We start from the raw sequence: 13,240 nt of genomic DNA on the forward strand, positions 1-13,240 counted from the left end.
GGTAGTGGGCAGCAGCTTGGAGAAGACCCAGAAAAGGCCTCACGGAGTGCCAGGAAGGCCCTGACCTCCACGGTAGGGAGTCCTGCCTGCCAGCACCCTGTCTTCTCTTGTCAGATGGCTCAGCTTGGTTCAAGCTGCCAGCCTTCCTTTCTTCTCTGCGTCTTGCTTTATAAACTGAGTCTGAGAAAGTGACATGTCTCTGTGATGTCTCCTCCTTCAGGAGATGCCACCCAAGTTTTGTATGCCAGCTCCTGGGCTACCTCTAGGCCATATGGAGACTTTGTGCACTTTATAAAAAGGGGTCCCCTGCCCCAGGCAGGAGCAGCCCCAGGCCAGGGCTCAAGGCTTGTGCAGCAGAGCTGGGTTTACCCCCACCACCCCTTCCCCAGTCTGGTGGTTGCTCTGCCAGCCTTCCAGCTAGAATTCCTCAGTGGCCTTGATGGAGACAATTAATTGGCTGTGAGATGGACCAGGTTTCAACCTTTCTAAGACTATCATCTTTTGTTTCATTTTAGAAAATATTAATGTAGTCTGTATACTAATACTGTATTAGTCAGTATTCTAATATATTTGCAACTCAATCTGGGGACAGGCATCTGGCCTCACTGACCTGAGGACTTCTCTCCCTTCCCGTCCCTTCTTACTGCCTTCCCTCTTCCTTCTATTCTGAGCCACAGGCACTTACTTTGCTCTAAAAACTGGCCAATTGTAATTGGCAGGTGAATTTTTTTAAAGGATTCTCTTAGTAACAAACAGCTCAGAGGGCAGAAAGGCTTTGCTTATGTTTGTTAGGTTGTTTCTGGGCTTTCTCTCTTGTGCTCTTCCTTTCTCCATCACTTTGGAGCTCGTTGCTTTCTCCTTGGACAATTTTACCATGTGGGTGAAAAATAGGTGGTACATTATAAAATTATTTAAGAAAGTCTATTGTTTAAATTCTTGTTTTCCCACAGCTCCATTTGGCAGACGATCAGTAGGTGTGTTGTGGGTCATTGTGTGCATATCAACAGCCTCAGTGATGTGAAGCTGTAATGTAGAAAATGTTCTTTCTCAAAGCTGGAGACTATCTGGTTGGAAAATTTCATCAAATATACTGGGGTTCACTTAACCCTTGGTTTATTGTTACAACTACCATTATTATTATTACTATCCAGAACCATTTACTAAGTGCCTGATATGTGCAGGGAACTGTTATAGATTTTATTTCTTATCCTCACAATGGTCGTGAAAGATGGTGCTGTTATCCCAGTTTCCTTACCCAGGAGACTGAGGTAAGTAACTGACCCATGTTCACACAGGTAGCATGTGGTGGAATCGGAATTAAGACCCTAGTCTTGTGTGATTTAAATGTCTGCACACTTTCTGTAACATCAGAGGTTCTTGGCTTTTTCACTGAAGCTCCCAAATGCAGAGGAAATCAATACCTAATGCCTAGGGTCTATACCCTTTGTAGCTACAAGTAGCCAGCAGCCAGATCAGAATTTCTTTGAAGTCTCATGCTTTAATCTTTAAAATTTATGCAAATTTAGCTTTCTACTCCATAATATAAAAGTATAAAAATAATCCTTTAAACTACTTGACATAGAAAAAAATTTGAGCTCCCGGAAGAGCTCCTGTTTATTCTTCTCACATCCCTTTCTGCTCTGCTGGATCCCACACCGGGTGTCTGCACACCTCAGTTGCGAAGGTCAGTACTGCACTCTGATGCATCACAGTTAAATTCTTAGTACCCGTTTTGTTGATAAACCTTTCCGTTAAGGTGCAAACTGTCACTTGGCCAACCCTCAACCATAGAAGTCATCTTAACAGAGGGTAGAGTCCCTAACACTTCATAGACAAATCCTAAATTGGTCTTTGTTGATTCTTCATGGAGATCTTTGAGTGACATCTGTCTGGCTGGAAGTTTAGAGATGATTTAATCTTGTGGTTTGTAAACTTTTATTTTTTAGGAGCCAAAGTTATTTTTCAAATGAAACTATTCTTGGAACTTTAATTTATGAAACAAAAAGTGAAGACACTCTAGTGACCACTGAGGCTGAAGGCCATGTTTGTGTGGTGTGCCCTGGGCTGAGGGTACTCCAGGGACCCCAGATTCTGCAGAATGGATCTGCTTCAAAACACTTATTTTACTGATGGGGAGACTGAAGCCAGAGAGCTTAAGGGACTTGTCTGTAATGACCCAACTGATTAGCAGTAAGGAGCCAAGCCGGCCAAGTGCTTCTAAGACCCTTGAAAGTCCTTGAGGTTTTCTTGTCATTTGAAGAACTGATTTCCTATCTGCCCTCAGAGGTCCTGGAGGGGTCCTGGAGGGTTGGGAAAGAGAGTGTGCATGAGTCTGTCTGATAGGGGCCTCCCACATGTATTAGCACCATGGCAGGGTGGCCTTAGTGTCAGGAGTGAGACTGGTGCCCTGGGCCTCAGAGACAGAACTCAATCCAGACTGGTGACCTGCTGCACAAGCTGCCCCATCTCCCAAAAGGGCCTTGTAGAAGCTTCTCTGGACATGAGCAGGATGCTCTGTAACAAAAGCCTGAGCCCTCCCAAGTGTTGCTTGAGGCATGCATTCTCAAGGTCACTGTGCAAGAGTTTCGGAGTAACACTAGAGCTCACCATTCCCTTCTCCACCTCAAAGCACTGATTCAGTGTTCTACTCTGTTCTTCTCCTGACTATTGATTTATCTCTGCTAACTCTCTATCATTGTAGGACTTGAGCCAAAGACATAGCTCTTTCCCAAGTGCATATGGCAATTTGAAAAACGACTGAGTGAGGTCATTGATGTTGTTAAGGTGTTAAGAGTGTGTTGGGATCCAGGGAAAGGGTTTACAGGGGGGAGTGCACCAGGGCCCCAGAGAGGACATTGTCCAAGAGCTCAGCCAGGCCACCACACACCTCCGCAGTCAGAGTGTGGAGGGCATGTGGGGGCCACATAAAGACCTGGTGGGTCACCTCTGAACCACTGCTGGCCCCAGGTTTAAGCTGACCTGTGCTGACTTATATATGCAGGCCTTATTAAACACAGCCTTGGCAATCCCCTTAAGTTTCATTTTGATTTTCAGAGAACTTGAAGTGACTATTAAACTTCTATAAAGATATGAACTGCTCCACAATCTAGCATTACTGATATGGTGATCTCTCTTTTATTTTTTTTCAATTCATCAGCTAAACACCAATAAAGCCTACTAGAAGACTGCCCAGTATGCAACTCCCCAAATCCCTCTACCTCAGGAGGATTTTACAGCAGAAGGGAATTACCCCACCTCTGCATGGGGTCATTTAAGAGAGAGGACTGTCTGCTCATGCCACTGTGGGATGACCCTTGCTGCCAGGTGCCAGGCGTACTCTGTGATTTGGCTGCAGGCCAGCCCCATCAGTCCGTCCCCTGGCCAGACAGACACAGTGGGTGATCCCACGGCCTCAGTGTTTGCTCAGCCAAGAGCGCTTGAGGCTTGGGCTCCCAAAATTCTACCATTGGCCCTCATCTATTTCAGGCCACATAGACATGGTGCCATCTGGTTTAGCAGTTGTCACCTTGAAAACCTAGAATCCTTATGCCCCGATCCTCAAATAGTGTCTGCACACCACTTTGAGGACCATAAACTCTACAGCTTCCCTGTTGAATGTGGCTCATTAATTTCCAAGGTGACCTTCCAGCCCTGCTTATTCATTGTAGAAGCCAGATCTTCCAATTGCGTATGTTTAATCTCTACTATTCCTTTTATCTATTGTTGTCTAACCAAACACACCAAATGTAGTGTCATGAAGCAACCACCTTTCTATTACATGTGTGGATTCCCTGAGGAATCTGAAAAGGGCATAAAGGGATGGCTTGTCCCTGCCCCACACTGTCTTGGCCTCAGCTGGAAAGACTTGAATGGCTGGAGTTGATCTGAGCAGCTGGAAGCTGGAATCATTTGGAGGCTTCAGAGGCTGGCCTCAGTGGAACTGTGGAGCAGAGCACTTCTGTGTGGTCTCTCCATGCAGCTTAGCTTCTCACAGCATGGCAGATGGCTTCTAAGAGGCAGCACCCCAGGAGAGAATTTCTAGACCAAGTGTTCCTGGAGACCAAGGAGAAGCTGCAAGGTTTCTTCTGACCTAGCCTGGGAAGTCACACAGCATCACATCCGCTGCATCCTATTGGTTACAACAGAATCACACAGGTCAGCCCAAGTTCGAAAGGAGGGGAACTAGATGGTCCCTACTGATGCAGGAAAGAGAGCATCACCTTTCAGGAAAGCGTGTGGGATGAGAGATCGTGTTATATTCATCTTTAGAAAAGGTAGACTGCCTCAGTCCACTGTCTGGCCATGACAGTTCACAACCCCTGCCACATCCAAAATGCACTCTGTCCTTTCTTGAGACTCCCAGAGATTTTCCTGTTATGGCATCAACTCAAAGTCCAGGAGCCCGTCAGCTAAATCAGATCTAGATGTGGATGAGGCACCTTGAATGCCGTTTCTTAGGTACGGTTCCCTGACGATGCTTCTTCTCGATCTGAGACCTATGAATGAAAGGGACAAGTTATGTGTCCCCCACACCCAGCAAACAATGGGTATAGGAGATAGGGAAACTGCAGCAGACACTCTCACTTAACAAGGGGGGAAGGTTGGAATGTGTGGCACATAAGTCACCAGTCCGTAGCAATTCTGAAGTCCAGCTGGGCAAATGGCAGGTCCTTGATTAAGGTCCAATTCACTTTCTAGGAGTTGTTTTCTGTGGCTCCTGGCTTTTCTGCCTTTTTTGTTTTTTTTTGGAGACAGAGTCTCACTCTGTCACCTAGTCTGGAGTACAGTGGTGCAATCTCAGCTCACTGCAACCTCCACCTCCCAGGTTCAAGGGATTCTCCTGCCTCAGCCTCCTGAGTAGCTGGAATTATAGGCGTGCACCACCACACCCAGCTAATTTCTGTATTTTTAGTAGAGATGAAGTTTCACAATGTTGGCCAGGCAGGTCTCAAAATCCTGACCTCAAGTGATCTGCCTGCCTCGGCCTCCCAAAATGTTGGGATTACAGACATGAACCACTGTGCTCAGCCTTTTCTTTCTTTCTATTTTTTTTTTTTAAGAGACAGCATTTTGCTCTGTCGCTCAGGGTGGAGTGCAGTGATCACTGCTCATTGTAGCCTGGAACTCCTGGACCCATGTGATCCTCCCACCTCAGCCTCCCCAGTAGCCAGGATTACAGGTACACGCCACCAGGCCTGGCTAATATTTTAATTTGTTGTAGAGATAAGGTCTGATTATGTTGCCCAGGCTGGTCTCGAACTCCTGGCCTCAAGCAGTCCTCCCACCTCTGCCTCCCAAAGTGCTAGGATTACAGGTGTGGGCCACCACACCCAATCTGGTTCTGCCTTCTGGGTTTTTAGTTCTACCTTCTGAGTCATGTTCTTCTTTCATAAAATGTAGTCTGTGTTGTAGCTGGGTAGTTCTCATCCTGCTTCCTGCTCATATAACTTGAAGGGTCCAAAGGATTCTTTTTATTAGTTATTGTCTCTGTTTATTACAGTCAAGGATAGTGTAATTTGTTGAAAATCTTAATGAGTTTCTTATGTATCAATTTATCATCGATTTCATTGGACAAAACCATACCCATGTGCATCTTTGCATAAACATTTTTCTACTTTGAACCTTTTCGTGGTTACTGTGATATAGCATCCTTAAGATTCTTTAAAAAGTCTTTTGCATATCTAAAACAATCTGTGAAGCACCACCTTAAATCTTTCTGAAGTCTTAAAGCAGGGTTTTACAGTTGCACCATTGGCCTCCTTACTCTGAGGCTTTGTTTTCCTGCCAATGCCCCATGTTTGATCTTTGTCATGAGGCTCTTTCTAACTTTGAAAATCTTTTATTGAGAGACATTAGACATAGCTTTATTTTTGAACTCTACAAGTCCTAGACCCTAATTTATATTTACTCTAAATTCTGATTGCAAACTAAATGACTCCTTTGTTAGCTCATCTGTGTATGCACCTTAAAATATACAGCCAAGAGAAAGCAGCTGCCACGGGTGTTTTGCCTAGAAGCCTCTTTAGCTAGATCCATCAGTTCCTCGGGGACACTTTTCATTTTCCACATTACTACCGGCATCAGTTTTGCTCAACTTTCCACCACTGCAAAACAAGGGTGAGTGTCTTCTATCTTCCATTAATATCACCCTCACTTTTTTTTTTTTTTTTTTTGAGATGGAGTTTCTGTCTGTTGCCCAGGATGGAGTGCAGTGGCACGATCTCAGCTCACTTCTACCTCCGCCTCCCAGGTTCAAGCAATTCTCCTGCCTCAGCCTCTCAAGTAGCTTGAATTACAGGCGCTTACCACCACGCCTGGCTCTTTTTTGTATTGTTAATAGAGATGGGGTTTCACCATGTTGGCCAGGCTGGTCTCGAACTCCTGACCTCAGGTGATCCACCTGCCTCAGCCTCCCAAAGTTCTGGAATTACAGGCGTGAGCCACCGTGCCTGGCCCTCACTCTTCTTTAAACTGTCATCAAATCTCCACCAGCCCCATCAGGCTTCCTTAAAAAATTCATGCCACACATCTTAGGTTTTGTTGTACCACCACCTCACTTTCAGGTATCAAATTCTGCTTCATTTATCTATTGCTGTGTAACAAACCATGCCAAACTTAACAGCATGTGCCAACCATCACCTTATTAAGCTCACAGATTTCTATGGGTCAGGAATTTGAATAGGATGCTGTGGGGAATAACTTGTCTTTGCTCCATTATACCTGGAGCCTCGTCTGGGAATACTTGAAAGACAAAAGTGACTTGAGTGGCTGGAGGTGACTTGGCTGGCTGGGAGCTAGAATTATCTGGATGCTTCTTCAGTCATATGTTGGCTCCTGGGTTGGAATGACTCCAAGGCTGGAGTCAGCTGGGAGAGTTGACAAGAGCACTCATATGTAAGTTCCTATTTTCTCTAACTCCTTCCTTTAAACTTTTTTTTTGTTTCGATTGTTTGTATGGTTTTCTGTTTTGTTTGTTTGCTTGATGTCTTACTGGTAGAATCATTTCTTCCATTTCTTTTGAAATCTATTTGAGAGTTTAATAATACATGTAAAATAGAGAAGAACATTAACCAGTCTGGAGTCCCATGGAATAAAAGTCAAAAGTTCTAAAGAATGAATAGTGAAAACTAAGTCTCTCTCCTTCTTGACCCTCAGCCACTCAGATCTCTTTTCCAGAGACAATCCTTGCTACTACTTTCTTGTAGATAGTCTACACATTTACAGATCTTTATGTATATTCACACACAAACATCTTTTATTCCCACAAAGTGGTATATACACCATGCTGTAGTTCGCTTTTTAAATTTAAAAGCAGTAGATCATTCCATATCTGTATATAAGTAGTGCTGCTTCATTCTTTGTCATGGCTGCATACTATTCCAACAGCATCTGTTTATCAAGACATAACCCATCATCATCTCAGAAAGTAACCCAGTGTCCTCTACTAATGGACATTTGGATAATTTCCTGTTTTGTTGTTGTTTGGTTTACTATTACATACAAGCACATGTGTTTGCATATGTATTCAGGTGTTTCAGGAGACTCTACATCTGCCCTCTGAGGGAGGTTCCTAGCTCAGTCAAAGGAAATATGCATTTTTTGGGTGGGGGGACAGTTTCACTCAGTTGCCCAGGCTGGAGTGCAGTGGCACGATCTCGGCTCACTGCAACTTCCGCCTCCTGGGTTCAAGTGATTCTCCTACCTCAGCCTCCCAAGTAACTGGGATTACAGGCCTAAGCCACCATGCCCTGCCAGAAATATGCATTTTAAAATTTGATAGATATAGTCACTGGCCACTGAAAATGGAAGAAGAGAGGAAAAGATAAAGAAAGAAAAGAGAAGGAAAGAGAGAGAGAGAAAGAGAAGAAAGAAAAAGGAAAGAAAGAAAAGAAAAGAAAAAGAATTACATAGATATTTCCAAATTGCCTGCCACTGAGGTTGTATAATTTTACACTCCCATAAGCAATATATGAGGTAAGCTGTTTGCTTCATTCTCATCAATAGTGTATTAGCAAACTTTTTGGAACTTTGCCAATTCTGACAGGTAAAAAATTATATTGCACTGTAGTTTTTATGTGCCATTCTGTTATGAGTGAGGTTCTGCATCTTTTCATATGGTATTTTCTCTTATGAACTGCTTTTTAAATTTGTGCTTGGAAGATGAAATGGTGCCCAAAGATCAAGCAATATGTAAATTATTTAGAAACCCCCTTTCTGATACAGGTGTTATTCTAGTTAGCTGTTTTTATCCTAATTCATATAGGGCATTCTGCAGGCTACTACTTAAGAATCAATCTCCCAACTTTAGTGAATGTTTATTAAAGAGTACCCCATCAATTTTAAGGAATGACTTTTAATTTACAAGTATAAATATTTCCACCCTGATTTGGTAAACTTCACTCTACCAAAAGCTGTTATGCTGGAACCTATGTTGTCTTATTAAATGAATTTTTAAAAATTCAATTCAGCAATGACATGAATGAAACAGTTAGAAAGTTTGACCATCAACTGGATATTATGGATATATTACATTTTTTTAGCTGTGATAATGGTATTGTGGTCTTATTTGGGGGAAAAAGGAGTCTTTATCTTTTAGAAATTCCTGCTGAAATAATTATGAATTAAATGATATGATATCTGGCCGGGCATAGTGGCTCAAGCTTGTAATCCCAGCACTTTGGGAGGCTGAGGCGGGTGGATCGCTTTGAGCTCGGAAGTTCGACACCAGCCTAGACAACATGATGAAACCCTGTTTATCAAAAAAAAAAAAAAATTAGCTAGGTGTGGTGGTATGTGCCTGTGGTACAGTCCCAGCTACTCTGGAGGCTGAGGCTGGAGAATTGCTTGAACCAGGGAGGCAGAGGTTGCAGTGAGCCGAGATTGTTCAACTGCACTCCAGCCTGGGCAACACAGTGAGACCCTGTCTCAAAAAAAAAAAAAAAAAAAAAAAAAAAAGATATCTGAGATTTGCTTCAAAATAACTCTAGAAGGGGTAAGTGGATAAATGTGTAGATGAAATAGTATTGGTCATGAGTTAATAATTATTGAAGTTGAATGTGGAACATGTGATATTTTATTTCTGTATCTGTTGAAATTTTCTAGAAAAATTTAGACATTCAACAGATAAGTACTAAGTTTGTATTATGTGCAAGACATAGTTCCCTGTGTTGAAGAAAATAGACATTTCACAGGTACACAGGACCTTGTTTACTTGTTCTGTGCTGTAAGCCCATCCTGAGACTTGTTCTGTGCTGTAAGCCCATCCTGAGACACTGTATACAATAGATGCTCAATATGCACAAGTCCTGAAATCCAGCACACACACTCCTGCCCACAGGGCTGCTCTAGTTTCTGTTCCTACTAGCAGCGACCCTGATGATGTGCTCCACAAGACAGCAACAGACCAGGTGCTATGGGGCTTGAAGGAAGGTGAAGTCTCATTCATTCAGGGATTAGGAAGGTGCTTCCGGGGAGCTCATGGGGACTGACGTTAAGGTGCCTGAGACAAAGAACCCCTATCACATCCAAGACAATGCTTCTAAGCAAAGTGAAATGGCCCCTTCAATTTAACAGGAAATATTTCTTTTAGGAGCCTCTTAGGGAGTTGCTAATGGTAATCAGGGGTCACAAAACCTTACAACATAACCAGTCCTCATCTGCTCTCTCTGGGCCTGTTTTATTTACAGTCCAGAATAATACGATGCCCAGAAATGTGCTGCTTAATGAATGCTCTCTCATGAAGAAGAAGAGTAGATGGTGTCATAAGAAAGAAGAGAATGAGAATTAGGAAATTATCAAAGGAAGTATCAGGAGTGCAGGGTGATATATTGGTCCTGTGGGTATGTCTGAGTGATCACTTAGCTCAGAGGCTGAGGAAATCATGGTTTTAATGGTTGCATGCAGGTGTTGGTATAGTTGCCTCAGAATGAGAAGAAAAAAAGAATTTTTAAAAAGCTAGTTACATCTTGACTAGAAGAAGGCTCTTTTGAGAAAGCATCAATGTCACATTACAAACGCCATTCAAATCTACCAAATGGGCCAGATGGTTGCCCCAATACTGCGTGCTGCCAGCTGCCCATTGCTACAGATGAAGTCTTTTCTGCTGACGTTCATGCAACCCACAAGCACACTATGAAGTGTTGATTCTTTTGATACTCTTTAACATGTATGTGTCATCGCAATTATAAACCATAAATATACATGACACCATGCAATAAATAAAATTGCCCAGCTTCCATTCTGAAAGGGGAGGAGACTGTATTTATGACCTGAGAAGAGAGGGTGGCTAATATTCATTTTCCATTCTTTATAAATGTCACTCCTCTCTAGTTGGATGCTCTAGATGGCTTTATTCTCACCAAGCCTTATCCCTCCCAAACAGCACAGACTCCTGGGGCTAATACCTTATGCTAAGTGCCAGGTTTTAGAGCAAGCCTGGACCAAAAGTCAGGCAGATACAATTCAGGGGAATCCAAATAGTTCTAAATTAAGCTAAACTATTTTATTTGACACATACCAAAAGTTCTTTGCAGGTCACATAAACAGGCAGGTGTACGATGTAAAAGGAAGTAGGTAAATGGAAGCGCATCAGCTTCTTTCAAAAAAGACATTTTCCTCAAGATGCATTTCTTTTGGCTTTGAAAGAAGCTGATTCAGTGCCATTCACCTATTAAGTAGGCAGCACATTTATTTGTATATGCATCTATAAAGCTCAAGTGCCTTTTCCCTCTACAAAAAGCTGAGCTTGTGTTTGTGGGGCTGGGGAGGGGTGCAGGGGGTGTTAAATATCCCACACAATTCAGGCAGCCACAAATATATAAATGAACTGTCGGAGATAGAACCCCTGCCCCCAGGCACATTCAGTCTTATTCAGGAAGACCTGTTTAGAACACAACATCTTTATTTCAGACCAGAGACCCCGGAGAACACGTTTCATGGCTCTATAAATACAAGGCTCAGATGCTTCCTGACACCCAGCATTTCTGCTTTTTAGCATGTAAATAAATGAATGCTCAAAGCAAGTAAATATCTGTGTGTTGAGTTTACAATCTTGTCTTTCAGAAATATCGACAGTATATGGCAGGACTTCTGGCTCCTCCTTATGGTGTTATGGAAACGGGCTCTAACAATGACAGTAAGTGGAAAATGTGAACATTTTGTATCTAAAAATTTGTCGTGTGGTGTGTGTTTTCATGTGACAAAAAATATGTCCTACACCAGCTTGTCAGAGTAAGTCTCCAGACTCTTTTGTGGATAAACAAACCTGCCAGCTCACACTGGAGATATTTTTAAAGAAATGGTTAATATAGTATTATTCTGCGGTCTTAGCTGATAGAGAGCGGTATGCTCTGGTGCCAGCTGGAACTTCAGCATGCATAGAATACCTTCCCAAAATATCTTCATCTTATAGTGAAATCCAGTGTTGTTTCTGTGCCCTTTTAAAGAAGGGATGCACGAACTGTATTTGTCTCAGTCCCTTCTGGATACCTGAGAGCCCCACCTCTTGCTTTTTTTTTTTTTACTCTATTGATGAAGAAAAGTGGGGTGAGTCATATATTTAATCTTCTAAATCATGGCCACTTCCAATCCCAAGCCTTTGTGAACTTTAGATGCCCTTACCCGCCCCCCCCCCGCCCCCCCCACACACAAAGTGACTATGGAAGGTGACAGGTTAATTTGCTTAACTGTAGTAATCATTTCACTAGGTATATGTATATCAAAACAGTGTGTTGTACATATTAAATATTTTTAATTTAAAATATCCAGGCCTTTTATTAGAGACCAGTCTCTGGCTGGTCAGTGAAAAAAGGAAGTTTTTCTCTGTGGTTTTCTTGTTTTGTGGGTCCCCACTAGACTCACAGAAACCCATATGTCCCCGGAGTCTTGTGATCTGTTCATGCGTGTCGGAAACATGGTTAGCGCTCATTACTATTGCATCTATGAGTCTCCTTATGAAGCTCTTGTGTGTATACGTATAACAAGATTCCAGGTCCTGGAGTCTTTGGAGCTATAGTGCTTCAGCCAGCAGACCCAGTGATGTAGCAGGTAGGCCCTGCATCTTCAGAGCCACAGCCAGTCACCCTTCAGTTCCTCTTCCTGTATCCTAGAATTCCCACCCTCCCTCACTGACTCGTCACTCACTGCAAGAGATCTTTCTCTGTGCTTGACCGCGATCCCCAGTGAGCATCTTCCTTCTCCTCCCCTCATTTCCCTATTTCTATGCAGCCTCTGCTCTGTCTCCCCGTTTGCCTTCTGCTTTCCTGCAGAGGAGGAGGGTGGGAGGGAAAGGCTTGTCCTTCCTTTCCTCTCTTGTTCGTGCTTTCTTTCTCTCCTGACTGAGCCAGGGATGGCTGGCTAATTAAAGCACCTGAGTTGCAATCCCAGCAGTGCTGTCTCCTAGCTGATGTCCGGCAAGGCACTCAGTCTCTTTGTGCCTCAGTTTCCTTAGAGGATTGTTGTGAAGATCAAGTGAATCAAAATATGTTAAGTGTTTCAAAGGGTGCCAGGCATGTAAAAAGCTCCCAAATGGCACTGGCTATTATTTCCTCACCTCCAGTCACTCTTCAACTCCTCAAAGTCTGGCTTTTGCCCCATACTTCTTGAATAAACCACTCTAAAGTTACCAGTGACCAACCAATAACCAGAACCAATGGTTCCCGTTGCCCACGTCCAGACTCCATTCCGCCTTGGCTCCCAGGGTGCCGCTGTGTTATCCTGGCTTCCTCCTCCCTCTCTGGCCACTCACATTTTGGTCTCCTCCGTAGGTACTTCTTCTTCTCCCCTTACTGAAGAGTTTAGCCATGGCTTCTTTTCTCTTTCCTTCTGCATACTCACTTTCCCCTCTTCCATGGCATCCTTTCCTGCAACTGATACAAACACTTCCCAAACCAACATCTCTGTTTGATCCTTCCAGGGGCAGCCTAACTTTCCAGGTGACCTCAGGTTCTCTTTCTACCTGGATGTCCTGCTGGCCCCTCAAGCTCAAAGTGTTGATAAGGGAACAGATTCTGATTCCGAAAAAACCAGTCCCTCCTCTGGAGAGGCGGGTTTCTGACAACTCCATTGTTCCCCTCTTGTGCTGGGCTCCAAACTTCAGCCATTTTGGACTCCTCCTTTCTCTCGCCATCACCCTCTGAGGCCAGAGGTTTGCCCGGGCCTGGCCCCTTCCTTTGCGTGTTCACAGTCTTCCTTTCAGTTCCCTCTGCAGCCACTTGGCCTCGGGCCTCATCTCTTTGGAGTT

The 13,240-nt window shown here is 43.5% G+C and overlaps 1 protein-coding gene across 4 annotated transcripts in view; it reads left to right on the forward strand.

The window, feature by feature from the left end:
• The window catches only part of RAPGEF4 (Rap guanine nucleotide exchange factor 4), a 307,950-nt gene that overhangs the window by 162,275 nt on the left and 132,435 nt on the right, over positions 1 to 13,240 (forward strand). For all 4 annotated transcript variants that reach the window (XM_003907614.3, XM_009182453.2, XM_003907616.5 and 1 more), the window contains one exon: positions 11,062 to 11,134. In XM_003907614.3, coding sequence (XP_003907663.1) covers positions 11,062 to 11,134 — 73 coding nt within the window. The remainder of the gene's footprint in view (positions 1 to 11,061; positions 11,135 to 13,240) is intronic.

This window comes from Papio anubis, chromosome 10 (genome assembly GCF_008728515.1).
Source record: "Papio anubis isolate 15944 chromosome 10, Panubis1.0, whole genome shotgun sequence".
NCBI classification, from domain to species: Eukaryota; Metazoa; Chordata; class Mammalia; order Primates; family Cercopithecidae; genus Papio; species Papio anubis.